The sequence below is a fragment of the Gobius niger genome, assembly GCF_951799975.1.
Source record: "Gobius niger genome assembly, chromosome: 8".
Lineage (NCBI taxonomy): Eukaryota > Metazoa > Chordata > Actinopteri > Gobiiformes > Gobiidae > Gobius > Gobius niger.
The window spans coordinates 14,930,375-14,952,483 of NC_136859.1; the positions used below are offsets into that span (position 1 = coordinate 14,930,375).

Sequence of the window (22,109 nt, forward strand, 5' to 3'; positions counted from 1 at the left end):
ATGGGATAATTTATAGTATTTTCTTTCTGTGGGTGGGTGCTTTGATTGACACAAATTGAAGCCAATGAAAATCCAAGAAAACGCGTTTCCCCAGTGACGTATCTGGAACATTCTAGATTTAGACCAATGAGAGAGGACGTCAGATTGTACGCTGCTTTTTTTGTAAATCTGATGTAAATAAACGAATGACAGAGACGATCACAGAGAAACTGCTGCAAAATACCTTTTAAACCAGCGGCGATTTGAGGTCCCAAACGTCTTTCAGGTAATGATGCTGTTCTGTTGTCGTAGCTTTGTTACAGCGCGCAATAACATGTTAGCACCGCCCGTATGATGATGAATTAAAGAGTTAAACGAATCAATGAAAGCAATGAAACAGTAGCTGCTAGTTATGCTAATGCTAGCAAATGCTGACTGCCTTTGCAACGACTTTGTTGCATTTAAAAAAGATTAGCTAACGCACACATGAGGGCTAAGCCGTCTTTTGTGTGTTCAGATCGCAACATGATAGAGCAAAATATTGCAGGCGGCAGAGGCAACATAATTCGCCGATAATTGCCATTATATCTTGTCTTATTGGGTGTTGAGAGTATTCTAAATCTAAATGTATGTTACTTATGCTGTTATTCTGTGTTCACGTTAATATAGTCTACGTTGATGTCCCTCCAAGCCGCTGTCGGGTCACCGCCAATTCTGACTGTCGGACAGAGCCGTCCCACACAGAAAGCCCGTGGCCAATGCCGCAGGATCGTCCCGCCGAGAAAATTGGTTGGTCACCTCCTGGAACCTGTAGATCGACATCACTTGCCCTCAGCTGTCCCCACGTGGCTTTCATTCTGAAAGAGGAGCACCTGTGGACCCATCACTTGTGAAAACTGCCATGTCTGAGTTGAATAAAGAAGTAGTTGATTTGGTTTGGGGGAGACCCTCCAATGGAGTGGTGTCTGCATCCATCTTTCGTAGATGGACTCAAGGTATGCATGTACAAAACAAAATCTAACCTTTACCTGAGGGTTACATAGATTAGGATGCCTAAAGTGGGGACTGTGGGTTTTGTGAGTCAATAATAAAAGTGTTGGTCATTAACAATATTTTACATACAAAACCTTGTTGCCCTTGCCCGCTCATACATTTCCATTTTCCATCTCAAGACAGAAAGTTTGGGCAGGCTTGTCTTGCGTTTACGGTCATGTCACTAAGATAAGATAAGATAGCCTTTATTGATCTCACAATGGAGAAATTTACTAATAGCAAATAATGCTCTGCATCTGCTTGCTCTTGATGTTTTCTTTTTTTCAGTGGACTAGTTTGTAGCACAGTATTTTACATTTAAATACTAATACATATTAAAACAACTGTGGATTTATTTTTGTTGTCACAACAGGATTTGTTTTTAGCGAGCATGAACATACAGCACTGGAGCAGTTTGAAGGAGGTCCATGTGCAGTCATTGCACCTGTTCAGGTTTGAGCATTATTCCTTCCTTTCTTGTACATTATCTATATTGTATATTATCTATAACAGAATTATGGACAAACAATGGTTTGTAATTATTGCTTAACTGCTGACCAGTAATGATGAATGTTGTGTCTGTGCAGGCATTTCTCTTAAAGAACATTCTCTTTAGCAATGAAAGTCCTAATTGGAGACATATGTCAGGTAAATTATTTGAAGAGCTTTCAAAATGTGAATTACTGCCATACTGCCTGGGTCATTATAAATTGTTTTATTTCCTTATTATTTCTTTTAGAGGAGGAGCAGAAAACAGCACTGTGTTCAACACTGACTGAAATCTTGGAATCTGCCTCTTCCAGTCCCTCCACAGGCTTCTGCTTAGTGACATGGGCCAAGGGACAGAGCCCAGATACGAGCATACACACAAACACGCACGAACAAACACAGTCAAACACACAAGATGTACCAGAGCCAGAGAGCAGCCAACCAGCACAAGAACAGCAACCCTGTGAGTCTTGGATCTGCCACATTCAATTATGGATATTTTTATTCAGGAAACTGTAAAGAGTAATAATTCTCTTTTGTGGAAAAACATTGTCCTTGATTTTAAACTGTGTATTTCCCTCTACAGCAGCATTGGCTGTTGAAGAACTTGGCTTTGAAAGATTTCACAGTATACTCCAGTAAGTTTTACATTGTGTGATGTGCATCTGTATTGTAATGACTCTTGACTCTAACTTGTGAATAATTAATTCCTAATATGTTTTATGAGTAAGCGTTGAAACAGTAGTTGCTGACTGTACACAGATTGCCTTGCAAAGCATACCTCTTATTAGTGCTCCTTCTCAAACACATGCCGTATGTCACAAAAAAGAAATGAATGCGATCTGCTCCTGCCAGAGGAATATTGAACTTTCACTGAACGCAATTCTCACCGTCAGCAATTTAAGATCCTGCTGACTCACAGTGAAAGTGTTTGGCAGCTCAATAGAAAATGCTTCCAAACATGGGAAACAACTAGAGGAATAACTTGCAGATAGAAATTCTCTTGTAATTCAAGAAAATGTTTTCAATTTAGTATTTTTCTCTTTGCAGCAAACGAACTATCATGTCGGTTGCTGATCTCAGAGAGGAGGTGCTCTCTCTTCACCACACCTGGAGGGGGTGCTGTGGAGTCTTACTTTTTCTGTACTCTGTGATTTTCACCAAGGTATAGAATATTTGTGTGGAAAGAGAAATGTTTGTTGCTTCATATAGCGTTCAATACAAGTCTCTGTGCAGGGAATTGAAAATATACGGAATGAAATCCAGGACACCATGGAACCTCTAATAGATCCTGTGCACGGCCATGGCAGGTAACTTTCTTGATAGTTGGTGTTCTAGAATAGCAAAGTCATAAAATAATAGCACCCTTCACACTGTGTATTTCTGTTTGTGTAGCCAAAGCCTGGTTAATCTTCTCGTAACTGGTCATGCAGTTTCTAATGTGTGGGATGGAGACAGGGAATGTTCTGGCATGAGTAAGTCCGCACACCGCACTTGTACCTCTCAACTTTAATTTACAAAACTGTCATTTGAGGCATTGGATTTCTACAATGTTCACCAGAAAATCCTGCCTTCTGCACAGTCATACAAATATTTTATCTTTCTGAGTCTATATTATGCTGTTCAATGTCTTTTTTGTCTTTGCAGAATTACATGGTATACACAAGCAGGCAATGGTGGGCTTCCTTACCCTTATGGAATCACTTCGCTACTGCAAGGTAAAGCTTACGGTGGCAGTATTATTGTTGTTGCTTGTGATGTAAAAAGAGAATGCACTAGTTGCACAACATGAGAAAATATTATGTGAAAATATACATTTGGGAAGAGAAATTCGCTGCAAGTTGTGGCAACACAATCACATTTATTAAGCAGTGTCAAAATGAAAAGTATGAAATGCTTGTCACTGTAAACCATTTGTTTTCCTGTAGGTTGGGGCATTCCTCAAAGCTCCTAAATACCCTATTTGGATCCTTGGCAGTGAGACTCACCTCTCTGTGTTCTTCACTAAGGTAAGTGCACAACTCTTATCCAAACGTGAAGAACGAACACATATTTCAAACTCTGGGACATTGTGTGAAACAGAAGCCAGACTTCCCAGCAGGTTAGGAAAACCAAAACATGGAATGTGCACAGATTTAATAAAGCGCAGGTCAGATACTGGTGTGTGGGAAGAAGAGGAGGGAGAGATGGTCATATATGGCCAGTCTGAAAAGCCTGTTTGACGCTTAACACAAAAGCTGGCTTATACTTTCAGGGAATCGGAGTTGGATGAAATAAGTCTTGACCGCATGAATGTGCATCTGTAGAATGACTTGTGTAGGCCTGAACGCGCTCAAAGGGTTATGTCACAGAAAGCCTCCCCCCTGTGTCATGGGTTTGAGTCCCGGCCTTAACAGGTGTCTCCTCACTGTTTATCCTGTTTCATGCAATACTGTCCTATCTTTGCATTGTTCGTTTGCTGTTGTCAACAATAAGGATCCCATGTTGGTTCCAGTTGGCGAATTTACATTATGAAATAGGGATAAAAATCAGAACAGGAAATTGAACAGATTCTGTAGTGCAATTGTGAGGAACATCTGATAACATAACACTGAGTTGCAGCAGACATTCTTCATCCAAAGATTAGTTTAGCAAAGTAATACAGTATGTATAGTAAACTCTCCTTCAACTAATAGGGGTCAAGTGAGTGTGACCTGGGATGTTTAGGGTTAGTTCAACTGTCATCAAATCCACTTTTCCGGTCACCAAATAATGCCTTGGTTCCAGGAAAATACCTAGATCTTCATCCACCAAGCCAACATGCAAATGCAATTATACACACTGAAACATATGGGACTAGCATGAGCTAGAATGCATACCATGAGGTCAAGTCTTCGCCAGGAGACACTTTGAAGTATGAGTCATCAGATAGCTGTGTCAGTCGGAGCATGCTCTCGAGTTTGCATTCAAACAAGCCTGTTTATCATCCCAGAAGTTTACTGTAATTTAATACATTACTTCAGCCGCTATAGTGAGAGCAAATCGATTCTCCCTGCTGTTGTAAGAATGGAAGAGGGAAGAGGCCAAAAATCCCCCGCAATCATCTTCATTATAGCGTTATGCCCTTAATACCGCATTGATTAAAAGCTCGGTTACACGCGTAACTGTGTGCAGCGTGTGGATCAGATGTTGGCTCCCTGATGAACGTCGTCATGTGCTCTGATGACCGATCGCTACAGCTCCCCCGGCCCCGGTGACATGTTCACATATACACTGATACATAGTTTAACTCTTACAAGTGCATTCCTGAGTGCGGGGAACCTAATCCTGATTAGCATTAGCTTTGTATGTGTGTCTTCAGGTGGATGACTTCCTGTAGGGAACGTGATTCTAGAGTTCCCATCTGGATCCATTTGTGCCGCTGGAGAGTGGGAATTATCTGCACCACATATAGAGCCCAGCACACAATCTACACACCATTGGCTCTAATGGCCTTCACCGCTTTGAACTGAAGCTGGGTATAGACATAGCACAATGACATCTGCTGGCACACTTCACTCAGAGCCACCCTCTTGTCCTTGAGAGGAAAAGCTATTTTGAAGCACACAACGATTTCCCATGCTTCATAACACAAAAATACAACATTACCTGGTTATACAGCTTTTAGCCTGATATCGAGCCACAAAAGCTGCAAACCTGATCCCTCAGTCTGATGTGTCCGCCATTGGGGACGGGTGTGTATTCCCCCGAGTCTCCACCAGTGTGTGTGACCACTGCTTTTAGGCCATCAGCGTAATGGAATTAGCGCTTTTATCTAATCTACCTACGCAAAGGCCACTCTACTTTCCCTGACTCCTCCCGAACACACAGCCGTGGTAGTGAGTGTATCTTGAGGTTGTATAGTGACCATGACCTCTGTTGTTCACCTGAAAGTTTGTGAAAAGCCAGAGGAATGAGCAGGTTGTATTTGAAGCAGGTTTTTCCTTTTTGCTCCTGTCAGAGATTTCCAACGCTGCCTTACTCTCTGCTTATAAGTCCCGTGGGATTCGGTAAGCGGGTCGAGAGAATGAAGGATGCATTAGCGCAGTGTGGTGGTGGTCAGTCCGGAAAAGAATCACAGGGCCGTTTCATCTGGCCCCTCCGTATCCTCGCTGAGTGATGAGGTTTGCAGGCTGCATGTCTAACTCCCAGGGGATCTTTTGTGTGGGTTTTTCTGGTGTGCAAATGTCTACAGTAGTCATCCTGTGGGTCAGTCGTGTAGCGAGAGTAGCACCTGTGGTACTCGCCGCCCAGGAAGACACTTAGAAATGTCCTTCAGTGTCTGCCACTTTCAAGCACTTTTTGTTCCAGTTAATTATAGATGCCTCCCCAGAACAGCAGAAATGCAATGTTGCTATAAAAGATGAGAAGAAATATAAGCAATGACAAGATTGTATGAAAGAATTCTGAAAAGCTCATACTACAAAAAGAGCATAAGCTTTCCGTTTGCTACCTTTCTTCTGGCTTATTTGGTGTTATTTTTAAGCATTAACACGGCATTGTTGCTGCTGCGCTTAAGTAAGAAATCATTATAGTGACACTGTTGAAATAACCCAGGGAGGGGGGAAAAAAAGGTTTATCTCATGATCTTAAGACCGAATTCTGCAAAGTATAGCCAGTTTTGCCAGGGCCAAGGCTACAATCATGTAATTCTGCTGAGTAACTGCATATTATAGGTTCCCACAATGTAGTAATGGTCTAAATGATGCATTACGGCAATTGAGAGCTAATTCTACCACACTTACAGTCCAAAACTCAACTTGATGTAAATTGCTCTGTAACAGCAAACTACTTTGTTGAATACCGAGTATGTGCGCAGGTCGCTGGATGTTCTCACAATCAAAGTGTGCAATCCGCCTACCTGCACAATGTCACAAAGCGGTGTACATTAAGTCATTAATAATTTTTGACAGGTGTGACTAAAGAGCTTTGTAATCCTTTGAAAAGCAGCTCATGTATCTGTGTGTGCTACCTTATTGTGGTCAGCCCCCTGGGTGCTGTTCTCCCATCACTGCACTGTACACGTACTCTCTGGTGTCGTGTCGCCCTCTCTGTAGAGACGCTGCCTTTCTGATCTGTGGCAGTCTCATCAATCACCGCTGTGTTGTATGTCATCCCTTGAACATATCAAATACAATAGATACATTTCTGATACAATAGATACATGAGCCGCAATTGTCCAAAAGGATGTAGGCTACTTGAGGTGAAACAAACTTGCGTTACAGCTGTGGGAATAATCACAATTATATGAAAAAATAAAAATGAAAGTTGAATAGTCACAATGAATAGACGGGGAAAACTGCGATTACACTGCCCGACCCACAAACAAAGGTCACACGCTCTACCATTTTGTTCGACCACTTTTAGCTCTTATTCCAGCACGCATTTGCTATGGTATTGTTTCAGTAAGCTCCTGCAATGTCAAAAGATTTATTTCCATCCAGTTTTGAATATTTTTTTTCACCAAGAGATCTTACTGATGATGGGAGAGTGTGACCACTGCACAAAGCCTTCTCCAGCACATCCCAAAGATTCTCAATGGGGTTAAGTTCTGGACTCTGTGGCCAATCCATGTGTGAAAAATGATTGTCATCTCTGAATATGCCCGTGCCATCAGGGAAGAAGAAATCCATTGATGGAATAACCTGGTCATTCAGGATGTTCAGGCAGTCTGTTGATTTCATTCTTTGGGTTAAGTCCAGGTTTTTGTTTGGTCTGGCAGTGTAATTACATCTCAATTATGTAAGAAATATAAAACCTATGCTATTGTAAAGCAATGTGTACTCAACATGTTCTAAAATGCATGCAATTAATGGATTTCCATCCTGCTGACCTTAAAACCCACTCTGGTTACAGAAGTAAAAGGAGGAGGAAGGGAAAATATATTGTTGTTTTGTTCGAGGAGTCATTACTTGGTTAGTACATGACAGGACACACAGGCCTGAGACCTCTGCTTTGTCGCCCCGAAAACTGATCTCTGCAGACGCACTCTATGGCCACTCAGAAGCTCTCAGCTCCAACAATAGCCCTTTGGAAGAAGCAGAAAGGGTAACTCTAGTAAAGCATGTCTATCTGTCCTGTAGCTTTTCTTTGCTAACGTGGGGACCAGGACCAAAAGATAAAGAATGAATAGAGAAGCCAGAATTCATGATAAAGTCAAGGGTAGGAGCAGGGGAAGTACTCCAAAAGAGAAGAATGCATTTAGAGAAGGTTCAAAGGATGGAGCTTGGGCTGGGGGGGAATAAGTGGAACAGGAAAAGGACATTGTTGTTCTTGTGCTGCAGCAATGAAAAAAATAAAGCTCTCTCTTGCTTAATATTGTTTGAATTCATCTTGGGAGCAGTTCTTCAGCAATACCTGGTTTACAACACGAGTAGTTAAACCAAACCTTTGCAGCATTTATCACTGCCTTAAAGAATAATGCTTTTGATATTTGTTTCAATACCAGTTTTAATTACTAATATGTTTGATAGTATGATGTTTTTCTGTGATAAATGACATGGGACACTTGACTCTATTGCGCAGGAGCAGTCTAATTTGACAGGAGTACTGCTAACACTGGAACTATTTGAAGCGCTTAAAATAGTTGACCTCTTATGTAGACATTGCAGCAGTGTTTGTCTTTGGGAAACTTGTTGGCCATTTCATATTTGTTTAATTTCTCGGAGCGTGTGTGTCCGTCCTTGTGTGTTCTACTGTGAATGTTGCTGCACTCAAAAGGGTCAGTGTTGTGTGCACAAACTTGGACTACTGAGATTGGAATGTGCAGTTGTAGGACAAAATAAAAAACACTGGACGGTAGAGCGACGATGGAGGGTTTCTTAAACTGGGGATCCGGGTTCCACTGGTGGCATAAAATGAAATTAGGCCTTATTCCAGATTAGAGTTTAGTTTGTGTAAGGAAAGTTTGTTGTGTTGCTGCTTAGTCCTGGCAATGTTTTAAGATTGCTTATGTTTATGTTCTAAAGCCTTGTTTTGCCTGCATATTTTTTTGTATTGTGTATTTTCTTTCACTTTTGTGGATCCATTAGTCCTATTTTCATCCAGATTAGGTTTTGGTTGTGGTTTAAATGTATACTTTTGCTGTATGCATGTAGCTTAATAAATAGTAAATGGTCAAAATGGTACCTGCCTGTCCAAGAAGAAGTCGCTGCCTGTAACTGTTTTGATCTGGGGTTGCTGCAGTTGGTTAGTTCTAGTTTCAGCAGCACTACATGTCATAACAATGAGATCAGCTGAGTATCTGAACATCTTGAATGACCAGATTATTCCATCCATGGATTTCTTATTCCCTGATTGCATGGGCATTTTCCAAGATGACAATGCCAGGGTTAATTGTTCTTGCATTGTGAAAGAGTGGTTCAGGGAGCATGAGACATAATTTTTTACCGGAGTCCAGATCTCACCCCATTGACAATCTTTGGGATGTGCTGGAGAAGGCTTTGCTCAGTGGTTGCACTCTCCCATCATCAATACAAGATCTTGTTGAGAAATAAATGCAACTCTGGATCCTCTGGCTTATTGAAGCATTGCGGGCTCTAATCAAAGCTAAAGGTCGTCCAACCAAATATTGGAGCTTGTGACCTATGTATTTTTGGGCACTTTCCTTTGTCAGATAGTGCATATTAAAAGGTCTCTTAGTCAAGTTGCCATTCACCTATTTACTCATTTCATTGTGGAAGAAATGTTTCGAGCCATCACAAAATGGAGTGAAGCTAAAGAAACCTAGCGGATGCACTCAAATTCCCAGTTTTTGACACAACCTCACAAAAACACAGCGGGTTTTAGAGCGGACACACACACCTTCCCCGTGGAGCGCATCGGGCCTACGACATGTTTTCCAACCCAGCAGCATCTTCCTCTGGCCTCTAATAAAACACAGATCAAAGGCAGCGGCGCAGACCTGTCATCACACACCAACAATGTTCTGCCTCTATGTCAGGCCCAAAAACTCAAAATCTGAATCCTCTGTGAGTCACTATTCTTGTGTTTGTGAGCTCGTTAGTCCTGTATTAGAGCGCATAGGCCGGGGCTAATAACATGTTTTGTTCATGTGTGTCTGTCGAGGACCACTTACCCGTCTGCCGCTTTGTTGACGTCCCGGAACCAGGTGATTTACACAGAACAAGCTCATTTTGATCAACAATAAAGGCGTCGGGCTGTGGTTGACCTGCATCCCAGGAATTTCCACCCATATATATGGACTTCATCTGGCGGCTGAAGATCAATTAACCTCTCCATCTGTGGAAGAGAAACACATTGTCTTCGCCCGACTTGCGGACAGTTCATTTTTCAAAGCGCGGCGCTCATGTTAAATCTCACTTACAATGTCTTAACTTGACATTGTGACTCCTGTGAGACACTCTCAACACTTAACTCCTCCTGAGACAACGTTTTGACCCTTGTCCACCCCTATAAGTGCAACATCGCCTTGTCAAACGCCTTGTGACAAATTCTCCCGCTAATTTATCGATGTGTACCATTAACATGTCCAGTGATGCTACGTGTGAGAGCGTTCTGTCGCCTCTTGTGTTTTTCTTTGCGTATGAAGAGGCAGCAGCTGGGAGTCATCTCTCTGGCCCCACTCTTGTTCTCACAGTTAGACCCCAGTACAGTAATAAGCGCCGCATGAAACCCAAGCAGGCCGTGCGGATCTGAAGGCTCAAGCTTTAATAAAGGCCAGCTAAGGGAGATGAGCAGGCTTCATTGGCTCTCCAAAAACATGCCGTGTTTGTCCAGAGCTCAGTTTGTCATAAACACTGGCTCGCCCTCCCTCACACTTATGGAAGGGCCGTGTGGACTTCCTGACTAGCTAAACAGTTAGGCCAAGCGAGGTTAGAAACTCGATTTATTAGTAATGTCTCGATTCCATTTGTTAAATACACTTGATTAAAGATTCCTCAACTTGTCTGATATTCAAGACTGCACTCTGTACTGGTTAATTGTTGTCCTTGTGGAAATTCAGCAAGAAAAAACTAGCTTCCATTCTTGAACATTTGTGCAACTGGTGGTCTAGTGGTTAAGGCTGCTGCACATTTGGCAGAGCACTGTTCTACCTTGGCACTGTGGGTTCAAATCCCAGCTCTGACAATTTGCTGAATGTCTGTCCACCGCTCTCAGCAAAGGCTCATCTTTCTTTGTACATTTATGAGTTATTTCAAATATAATCATAAACTTAATGCTTGTAAATAAATTGTATTTACTGGGTAAAATCCTTCGTGGTGTGGCTTTAACAATGTCGACAACAAAGAAAGCTTGAATTCAAAATTATTTCCTTTTACAATTTGCTCTAAATTTGGATTGTTCCTTTGTGTTTTCATTTCACTTAGCACTATGCAAACCTCTCGGTATAACATTTCTGCAATGCTTGATTAAATCGCTTTGCCTCGACTTTTATTAGAGACTGACGAGTGATCAAATAAACTTATAAAAACACACTCTTTGGGAGTTCTGCGCAGCCTGTCGCATCGCATTTACAACACTGATATGGGCTCTGTAGCGGGGCAGGTTCACTCAGGCCATTGTGCACTGTGTAATCAAACTGCATCAGGAGGCATCGCCGTAATTTATGTTCATATGCCATCATTGCTCTTTCTAAAATTCCTCAACAAACACTGCAAGGCTTGTCACGGATCGCACTTTGCAAGACTCGATTTCCTGATTGCGTGTTTTGAGTGAAAACAAACTGTCAACTTTATCAACAGATCAGTTAATAACGCTAAGGCTTCTGCTGATTGCAATGACCACTGGAGTTGCATATGCACAAAGCTATGACGGATAAAACACTCAAATATCATGTCCATATCAGGGCTGAATCTAGAGATTGTTTTATTTGTCGACGAGTCACGGCAGTTACTTTTTCCAATGCGTTGACGAGATTTTTACGTGTACTGTATTTTCCGGATTATAAGTCGTTCCAGAGTTGCACCAGCCATAAAATGCAAAATGAAAATGAAAAAAACATACAAGTCACTCCGGAGTTTAAGTAGCACCAGCCTTGGCAAATACCTGGGCATGGAAGCATAAGTGCACCGTTGACAAGCCTCTCCCGGCACCACGTAGTTCAAGCACCCATTTGCAAACTCGTTCCTCTCGCTGTGGCCATCTAGCTTTTCGCTCACAATTAGCTTTTTTTGTTTTCTTCATTGCAGTAAGAGTTACCTCGGCTTTTCGCCAGTCCTTCACAAGTTTCTTGTTGACGCCAAACGTTCTGCTGCTCGATTGCCTTTTTTTTAAATATTCAGTGGTACAGGTGTAGCAGATTCTTGTACACAAGCCTAGAGCGCCCCCTAGTGGCTGTCAGTGTGAAAATAACAAACATTGTGGGATTATATGTTTTGATATTTAAGTCGCACCTGAGTATAAGTCGCACTCCAAGCCAAACTATGAAAAGAGTGACTTACAGTCTGGAAAATTTAAATATGCAGAATTTACCCATGCTAATTCTATTTAGTTTCCGTTCTTTAAATAAATAAAACCTCTTTTAGGAGACTCTGTGGACCAGAAAGCATTTATTGATTACCAAATTAGTTGTCAATAGTTTTCTAGAAACTGTTAATCCATTTAATCGCCTGAGAGCATGAAAAAATATGTATGTTTTTTTTGTTTTGTTTTTTTGCAGGAGATGTCTCTGGTGGGTCCTGAGTCACCTTCTGAACAGGCGAGGAGGGTCTTCCAGTCATTCGATCCCGAAGGTAATAAAAAGTGTTTCATCTACTGTATTTACCGTATGGCCGACATATGATCATTACTCATTTTATTCCCGTTTTTATAGGCCATTATGGTTTATTTGCCTATTATTGGGGCGGCCTATAACAAACATGCGACCCAGATGTGGTATAATTAATCTAAATATTTCTCTAGCACACACACTCGGCAGTTTTAGCCTGGTTCTGTTCAGTTCAGTTCTGTTCTGTTGTTGTTTTGCTTGGTGAGATCAGCTCCTTGTACAGCTGAATCAACCATGCTGCTCCTTTCTTCTTTCTTCATTGTTTTTTCCCCCCCGAGAGCACCTTTTTTGACACTTCAAGGTGACTGGGGTAAAGGTAAAGGGGAAGTGCACATACCATGACACAATGGCAACAGAAAACTGTGTCCGCTGTGTCAAAGACATGTATGTTCTTTCTGGGTCAGTGCTTGTGCTGCGGATGCTTAGGATAGTTTAGTTGATTTGTCAGGTTTTTTTTTATTCACTGTTTGGAAGTCTGAAGCGCTGCATTTCAATGGTCACAAATTTCTAGTGGCCAAACCTGTGCAGTTAATTGGTTCAGCAAACAGCAAATCCTGTTTCTATTAATGGCAAAATCCTGGTAATAATGGAGTCCATTCCGCTACAAAGGCGTGTGCTTGTTGACGCTTTTACCGCAGTTCATATTTCAGCCTTTCCTGAAGTTTTAATGCTTCTGGACATGTTTTAAAATGTGGACTGCCATTAAGACGGGTGAGCTGGGTGTTATCTGGTGTAGCTGCGAAAATGAGTATTGTGTGAAGATGTGACCAAGCGGCAGAATACAGACAATGAAGAGGAGGGGCCCAAGAGCAGAACCCTGTGGCACACCAGTAGAAATGGAGAGTCATATTTTTGTCTTCTGTCAAATAGTTATTTTAAATGTCAACGGGGAATTGAAACTTGATTATAAAGATAATTTGCAAATGAAACGACAAAAACAAATCTTGTCAGGAAAAAAAGGCCCAAATGTGCTGAACTGAATGTTGTACTCAAAAATGTGTATGTGATGTGCATTTCGACACTGACACAGGCAATATCCCATCGCATTCCCAGGCGCTTTTATTACACTGCAGTAAGATCCCAGCCTCTCTCACGAAGTCGTTCTAATTGAATAACTTGATTCCCGTGCACCATCTCCGCTCAAACATCCTTTTTACATTATTATGTCTCTCTGTGTTACCATGAGCTTAGACTTTATTAAAATATGTAAATGGATTGATAAATGCGCTTTCTTTCTCTAAATGCATTTATTAGTGTCTGCTTAGTCTTAGATTTATTAGGTTTTGTATTTACGAGGCACATGCTTGTCCTAAAGTGAGCGCTGATTGAATTAACCCAGATTAGCTGCTCTGGAACCGTAACCTTAAGAGTTTATGAGCAGTCTGTTGGACTTGGATGATACTTGGGCCCCAGTTTGTCCCCGCAAACAACATTATTCATTAAATGGCTCCAATACAAGAATGTCTATTTGTTTGCATTGCAGTAAGTTCAAGAGGTGTCCAGCTGTTGTTGTTTGCTCGGCCACAACAAAAAAAGATATGAATGTACTTATGGTTAGAGCCAAAAAATGTACATTATTCACTTTCTGACATCTCTGTTCATCAATGTTACAGCTTCAACCATGGCAGACTTTCTAAACCATATAGGCCTTTTCCCCCTCCTCACACATGTCAAGGATTTATCGTATGCTTATTCTGGAAGTATGTATTGACACACAGTGGAGTACTCTAGCTCGCGCGCTGTTGTCTAAAAGCTCCATAAATCTGTCCCGTCGCATGTGGACTCAGCACTCGTCGTGTTGTTGTGGATTCAGGGCGCCAGACGCTCTGAAGTGGCTCCTCACACTCCTCCGACCATATGTCTCTAATATCTGCACATTGTCACCGTTTTGTCCGTGTGTTCCCAGCGCTTTAGTCGCTGTCATTTGTATCAACGGATTATAGCGTCGCATGTATGCAGGGGATCCCCAGAGTGTTGGAAGTAGTGTTGGAGTAGCTTCAGCCCATTAGCAAGTTTGAAAGTTTGACTTAAGCTTGATCAGGGTTTCCACGGGGAATTAAAAAGCCTTAATAGTTAATAAATAATATTTCATGAGACGTTTTGCATTTGTGGCATTAAAAAATATAGTATTTAGGCATTTAAATAGCATAAAAAAGCACTTGCCTCCACCTGTAAAAACCCTGTTGTGAATCCTGCTGGGACAAGACACCTTGCCCACATCTTCTGCTCATACAGTAGTAAACGACTAATTGCATCAGTAAGGGCATCTGGCATTAAAACCTCATCATAAGATTCATTTTCTGTGGTAAGCAAAAAAAGGGAGCGATACAACAGGTTATTCTTTCAACATCTTTCGAAACCTCCTCAGTTTTACCTGTTAAACCCGGGAGATGCCCTGTAACCTCACTGGCCTGATTTGGCAATAGCCCACACACCGACAAGTGCAAATGAGAGTGCAACAGTATGTGCTCAGACACACATGGGTCCTGTTTGGCCGCCGCACATTCGGGGTGTTTAAGGCCTCTTGTTCAGGTAAAGCAATCATCATGCCAAAGGAATGTAGGTCAGAAGAGACAGGACAAGGTGCATGTGTTGGTGTACTGTGCAGATGAGCCGAGTCCCAGGAGGAGCCAGACGCAGTAAATCCTTCAGATGCTGTGGATGTGGGTGAAGGCTGTGTTTTATGTTCTCTCTTCTTCTTCTTCTTCTTCTTCTTCTGTGCTGTTTGCAGATAATGGTTTCATCCCTGAGTCTCTGCTGGAGGATGTGATGAAAGCCCTTGACCTGGTGTCCGAGCCGGAGTAGTAAGTTTCCTGTTCTTTTTTTGAGTGCGTATGGTTGTTTGTTCAGAGAGTATTCAGAGCAGAGTTTACAGCTTTGTTCATTGAAAGGGAAATTTGGTGTACAGTGGTGATACAGACAATATAATAAATAAAGGCACAGTGGATCACAATATATAGGTATCGTATCATATTGCCATTATATAGGTGCATTAGTTTCAGTGCAGCTATGTTTGGCTGCGGGTGCGAGTTATACTCAGGTGCAACTTATATATCTAAATATATAATTTCACGTTTGTTATTTTCACACTGACAGCCGCTAGAGGGCGCTCTAGGCTTGTGTACCAGTATCCGTTACTCCAGTACAGTTGTACAATGACAAACAAAGCACTTGCTTACTTACTGTAGCACTGAAAATTAAAATAACGGTAAAGTTTGGGGTGAGCAGGAAACTTGTGAGGTACTGGCGAAAAGCAGAGGTTACTCTTACTGCAAAGAAGAAAACAAAAAAGCTAATCACTGGCTCAAAGCTATATGGCCACAGCTAGCAACAGTGCACTTATGCCTCCATGCCCGGGTAGTTGCCAAGGCTGGTGCGACTTATACTCCGGAGCGATTTATTATCCGGAAAATACAGTAATCTTATCGAGGGTATAGCTGTAAGTATAATGAATATTTAAAAAAAAAAATTGCACATCAGCATCTTGAATAATGAAGTAATGGAGTAAGTAAGTAATGCAATGAAACTCTCTGAACCAACTGTAGTGGGTGTTTGTGTGTGTTTGTGTGTATGTGTGGCACCTGTAGCGCGTCTTAAGTTCTAACTCCAAAGTCACGGCCAGGCCAGGTCACCACCCCCTTGCTCGTATTTCACTGCCACACCGCTATAAAGTAAGACCGCTATAAAAGCCCAGGAAGAAAGTAAGAACCTCGAAAGTGGGTCTGAAGCTCGGGCTTAGGGCTAGATCATTAACAGCAGGAAGAAAGAGCGGGAGAGGGAGGAAATCTCTTTAAAGTGCCGCTTCACACAGGAGCACTTTCTCATTGGAGGAAGGCTAAAGCCGCGCGGCGTAAGAAGGGACCAGTCTGCTGAAGTCGTCTACAGACCACCAGATGGCCAATGCATCGTAACAGAGAGGGAGAATCCCACCACAAACGGTTTAATATCTTACCACACAAGATGATGTTTACAGCTTTTATCGTGAGAAGAATACAATGCCACTGCTGAAAATGGGATACATCAATGTAGATGAAAAACTAATACTCATAAATCTAGCTCAAAGTCTGGAGAAGGGTCCCAGGGGGCTGCACAGAGGAAGTGGCACTGAAGGAAGGGTCAAATGCATATTTCCCTAAATCTATACCTTGATTACAAATAGCCAGCTTGCTGCCATTTCATACAATGTTGTGGATCCTGTATTATTACCATCAATACATGGCACTTTCTTGTTTTTAACCTTTAGCGATAAACACCAGCTGACTCTGCCACAGCTGAAGGTTAGAAACAAAGAATAACTGTGATATTCGTGTGAACATGTCCTGTGTATAATTTGATTCAGTCATATGCAGTCACACTGTACATATGCAGCACGGAATAACCTCTGATAACTCATTTCTACAAGGCTTTTTCATAGTGTGCTACTTTTTGTGCCACAAAATCTCTGAATCCGTTCTGCTAAAATGAATAATCTGCGATGTTGAGTCTCTTTCACCTCTTTGTCTTGGCATAAGCCAAAGCCTCTCTCTACAAGGCCTTAAAAGGAAAATCTGATCTGCCCATTTTTTATCAGAGCAATAATAATGAAGCTGATCCAAGGTGTAGGAATGTCCAACGGGGGTATATTTAGTTGTACCACAGTATCCGTAAAACATGCAGAGGCACTTTCCAAATGATTACGCGTCCAGACTGAGTGATGAGATGCTGCTGTTGTAAAGCCAAGTCATTTTTCTGTTGTAGTTCATGTTATGTTGAGAAGTATTTGTGTCGATTTTATTGAAACAAGGAATAGAAATTGCAATTTGAATTGTTGCAGTTTGCAAAAAGGAAAATTAGCAAAAACTGCATTTATTTAGGTTTTGTAAAGTCCTTAAAATCCTTAAACTGTCTCAAAAAGGATGGATCGTGTTCAAAACCTGCTAACATTGTCGTTTAGGCCGCTATAGACATGTCCTGTTTTTATTAATTTAACAGTTTGTTATTCTTCCTTCATGTTAATGTTAATGTAAACCACAACTTTATCACTATTGACAATACGGACAGGAAACAATCGCAGCAGGTTTTCATCCTTATTGAAACGTATCTGTGTCATTTCAGCGTCAGTTTGGTGAAGACTAAGCTGGATCCGGAGAGTTTGGGCGTAATTCTTCTGGGGCCATTTCTGCTGGAGTTCTTCCCTGACCAGGTACGTGTCAAAGCAGGAATCTCCAGCTCTTTCCAAGTAGCTCGCCAAAGGTTCGCTACATTTCTGCATACGCGTGATGCAACATTTCAGATGCTTTTTCTTCTGTGTGAGAAATATTTGTCATAAAACTTGCAAACTTTTAGGTAAATATATTAAGCATGAAAAAGGAAACTCGAGTCATTTCTTTAATTGTGTTGAAATATCAACACTACAACACTCCAAGGTGAACTCCACTTAAATGTCATCAAAGCACAGGTTGCTCTGTGCCATTTTGTTACTTAAAAGTAGCTCACAGGGTAATTAAAGGTTGGAGACCTGTTGGAGACATGTTCTGAAAGGGGTCAATGTAGCTCTGTGGGATTCTCTTTTTATTGTTCTTTAGTTTGCAAATTTGTCATATGAACCTTACAGCTGACCAATTTTTAGTACTAATGTGAGACCAGTGAGTACAGAGATTTATTAAGCATAAACCAGGTCAAATCCAGCTAAATATTAATCAGTGAGCTCTTTTGAATGTTATAATGTCACATGGACACTTGGAGGTTCCTTAGTGTATTTGTGAAGCACTTTTTTAGTAAATCAAAGGTCTTTTACGGCAAAGCGCATTCCTGTGGTGTCTCATGTGAAAAGTAGAGCCCTGTGTTTTATGACGATATTTGCGTGGACACAGACAGAACAGTAAGACACCTTTTATGAAGCAGCGCAAACAATGAGAGAGCGAGGTTGGAGAAACTGTGCTAAAGTGATCAGGGCTTTAGAGACACACCAGAGGAACGCACTCGAGCCGCAAAGAAATTATACTGCCATTAGCAAACTGGACACACAGGCACACAGGGATGGGGCGAGGGCTAGGGTTTCACATAAAGGCATATAAACTTAGACAGGCCACGCTCTCAGACAACACACCATTAGCATGCTGCACCTCTGAGCCAAACATTTGTTAAGTGTTCTGGCTCAGTGTCACTGTCAGGACATTTCTGTAAAACTCCCCACTGTTTTGTTGGTTTGACGCAGCGATGCCACCCACACATGCAGTGGGTTCAGGAAGTATCCATTCCCTTCTTTTTATTCCTTTTTATTATGTTTAAATCTTATGCTGAAAAAGAACAAATTGTTATTATTATAACAGTCTCACATACATTTAAATTTCAGATAGTATTTAGCATGAAGCTTTGGCCACAGACAGAGACCTCCTGTTGTTTTTATGTTCCGTGTCTGTTAGTCTTACCTCCATCTCTGCAAGAAAAACCCGTCCACAAGACTCTCAACATGTTTTTCACTCTCTGACCGTTTCTGTTTCAGGATTCAGGAATCCCAGACTCATTTCCCGTCTACCACTACAATGGGCTCAAACAGTCCAACCACAACGAAAGGGTAAGATTCTCTGGGATTTTCACGTTTTTCATTGTAACTAATGGTGGCTTTTTCGGTTTTATTCCCCTTTTCTTTTATTGTTGTCCCAATGCTTCCAGTATTTTCCTGCCATCGCTCATGCACAAGGCGCTCACATGCACCTCCAGCCACTCCAGAATAAACAGCAGCCGATTACAAGCCTAATAGCCCGTCCATCCACCCAAAAACCCTGGCTTTACCCTCTGTTTCTCCAAGTCATCTCAGTGCAGGGGCCAGTGTCAGCAGCTTCACTGTGATAAATTGCCAAGCACAGGTCATTAGGAAAGCTCAGTGTGACGGAGAAATGTCAAAGGGCTGGTGCTCAGGAATATCATGTTCTTTTGTGCTGCCTGAAACACAAAGGAAGAGTTTCTTCCTCCATGCTTTTTTAATGATGTTGCCTTATAGCACTCTTTATTTTGCGTTAGCCATCAAATCTGCCCGGGCTGACTGCCGGACGCGTGGCTGCCAATGTGTGGGCAAGGTGACTGAAGTGTCTTGCCCAAGGACACAAGAGTAACACCAGTCCGTGATGGGATCATGTCACAAATATTTTGATACAATCTTCTTGTGCTTTTCTTTGTCATTGCAGGATGTATCCTCTTAAAGCAGTATTAAGTAACGTTTTTACCTTAATAAATCCTTTTTGTAGTCCCTCTGGGGGTAATACGAGTGTTGATGGGATCATTGGGTCTTTCATCTCCCCCCGGTGTCTCTGGTCAGAAAACTATAATTGCAACTTCGCAGCCTACGGGTCGGAGCCCCCAATACACACTAATAGAATCATGAAGAAGTAGTTAACAGGCTAATGGGTCAAGCTAACTGTGGGCTAGCGCCACTTAAACCGTAAAATTCTCCATTGTGTAATTGGATGTACAGTATCCCTCTCTCCCTTTGTCTTTTCTGTCAGCGTAGTATTTACTCTCACGGACAATTAATGAGTAAAAAACTGCAACATGCTACGTCACCTGCAGTGGCGCCAATGGCCTCTAGGGGCATGAGTTACTTAGTACTGCTTTAACTCCCGTCTAAACAAAGCATATTTTCTTCAGTTTGGCATGATCCAAATAGAAGCTTCTTGAAAAAAGCGTCAAAGTAGCGACAAAATCGAGATGAAAACGCATCACAAAAGAGCAACAAAAAAGCGACAAATGAAGGATAAAAATACGAATAACCAGATCAAAACAAGGCTGAAAACGCAACAAAAAAGTGTCAACAACGCAAGGAAAAAGATCAGTTCAGATCAGTTTTGCGGGTCTTAGCTTTCAAATGAGGAGACTGGAGAAAATGTGCTCGGTAAAGGCAGTGGGTTAAGAGGTTAAATACCCTCCATTTGACCCATCCTTCAACCAGTGCCAAACTGTTTGCAGGCGACCACAAACTCCACATAGAAAGACTTTACAGCCACTGCATTTCTGGTCATATTTATTAAATGTGGAGCTTGTTTTTGCTGCTGCTCAACACTGGCTGTGACATGATGTGACAAGGCTGAAATGAAGCTCAAATTAGTTGATCGTTTTACAAATGAGTCATTGGATAAATTGTTGCAGCTCTGAGCGCGACTGAGTGCCAAGTGGAAAACATGCAGAGTGTTTTAAGGTCATGATGGCATTTCCATTCCCATAGTTTTCTAATGGGAAAACCAGACCGACACACTTGGATGGTATGTGTTTGTGAGTGACTGCCCCGTGCCTCCCTCACGGCCCCCTCAGAGGAACAGCCCGGAAAATGCATTAATAGAGTTGAAGCCTGTCAAACTCTGCGGAAAGTGCTGATATTTGTATGTTTGTACGCCTGTCAGAATGATTACCACGTCAAGTTATCGCTTAATATATATGAAAAATGAGCCATTATTTTTAGCCTCAGTATTTATTCTCTGTACCTTTTTACAATTGTCAAGTGTTGATCTTCTTACGGTAGAACAATTGAGCTGTAGTGGGATGAATAATGATCACATCTATGACCCTTCACAATGTTTACCCCACTGCGTTCTCAGGTGGAGTACGTGGAGGGAACATCCTTGGTGCTCGGTTTTGAAGACCCCATGGTTCGGACAGACGACACTCCGGTGAAGCGCTGCCTACAGACGAAGTGGCCCTACATCGAGCTGCTGTGGACCACGGACCGATCCCCGTCTCTGAACTGACCCGGCACTGAATGCACGCGTCGACTGCAAGGGTCCAGCACATTACAGAGACTGAGAAGCTCACGAAAAAATGTTAATGAGACACAACTGTACACGAGACATTCATGGGTGAAACGCTCACATTCCACCGAACAATCTCACCTCAGCCATTCCACTGTCCCGTCACTTGTCGCGGAGGAAGTTAAAGCCATACTGCGTAACATTTCACCCAATAAATACTGTATGCATTCACTTTATTAAGGGTGTTTTTGTTGGTGTAAAAAAAAATACCTCAAAAGAATGGCGCCTTTACTGTGAGCGGCCTCTTCTCTCCTCAGACCTGACTCGTAACTCTTCTGTGAGCGGGACATCACCACCTTGATGCTTTGTTTTGTTTACGAATTGCCTAACATTAGATTTATATACATTCAATCTTCCAAATGCATTATATTGATCAAAAATAGAGCGTGAAATAGTTCATGTGTTGAGTTTAGTTCAGTTGCTCCTCAAAGTAATACCGAGTATAACCTGGAATGTTCCACAGTGTGGCTTTAAGTTAAAGAACCAATCGTTTCAATTAATTGTTCATTTGCTACGGATCTGCACCAGTTAAGTGTTATTATAGGATGCAAGAGGTTTGTGCATGTCACAGATATCGAATGCTAAGCGAGTCATTTAGCTTCAGGACTGTTGAAGAGAAAACCTACCAAAGCCTTCCACAGGTGGGACAGTCATAAAGTTAAGCGTTTACAGCGTACGGGACCAGCCCACACGCCCACCACCACAGCCTGGACATTCTTAGTGTTTCTTAGCCAGATGTAAAGGTGCGATTCCTCACCCAGGTGTTGGTTGAGGGATCTTGTATTTATTATCGCACTCTGAAGGCTCTGTAATAAATACTTTTTGGTTTGAACGATGTGTGGCTTGTTTGTTCCATAATTTGAGCGTCTTCTTCTTCTTCTGTGCCCTTTGCTTCTTAACTATCACGTCTTGGACATCTCGGGTTTCAGGATGTGCCGGGTCTTGCTGGGGCAAGTTTATTCTAAATCACAAATGATGCCTCAGAGTCCCTAAATCACATCAACACTAAATCTTCAAGTCTTATTTGCTCTGTGAAACTCAAAACCAGACAAACAGAAACTATGTTTAAAGAAACAGAAGAA

General features: G+C 41.9%; 1 protein-coding gene across 1 annotated transcript; it reads left to right on the forward strand.

Annotated features, from left to right (window-relative positions):
- The first annotated feature begins 166 nt into the window (after positions 1–166).
- On the forward strand, positions 167–21,853 carry mindy3 (MINDY lysine 48 deubiquitinase 3). Its single transcript, XM_079562318.1, has 16 exons — positions 167–265; positions 649–974; positions 1,385–1,464; positions 1,599–1,659; positions 1,751–1,963; positions 2,087–2,138; positions 2,551–2,665; positions 2,737–2,810; positions 2,896–2,975; positions 3,148–3,218; positions 3,429–3,509; positions 12,140–12,212; positions 14,979–15,051; positions 17,342–17,429; positions 18,732–18,803; positions 20,818–21,853. Exons 2-16 carry the CDS (start codon positions 881–883, stop codon positions 20,965–20,967), a joined length of 1,377 nt encoding a protein of 458 aa, XP_079418444.1. The 5' UTR covers positions 167–265; positions 649–880; the 3' UTR covers positions 20,968–21,853.
- Positions 21,854–22,109: the final 256 nt, after the last annotated feature.

Coding starts and splice junctions, on each gene's coding strand:
- mindy3 (XM_079562318.1), top strand. CDS start 881: ATGTCTGAGTTGAATAAAGAAGTAGTTGATTTGGTTTGGGGGAGACCC. Junction 3,219..3,428: donor AATCACTTCGCTACTGCAAG/GTAAAGCTTACG, acceptor GTTTTCCTGTAG/GTTGGGGCATTCCTCAAAGC. Junction 17,430..18,731: donor TGGAGTTCTTCCCTGACCAG/GTACGTGTCAAA, acceptor TTTCTGTTTCAG/GATTCAGGAATCCCAGACTC.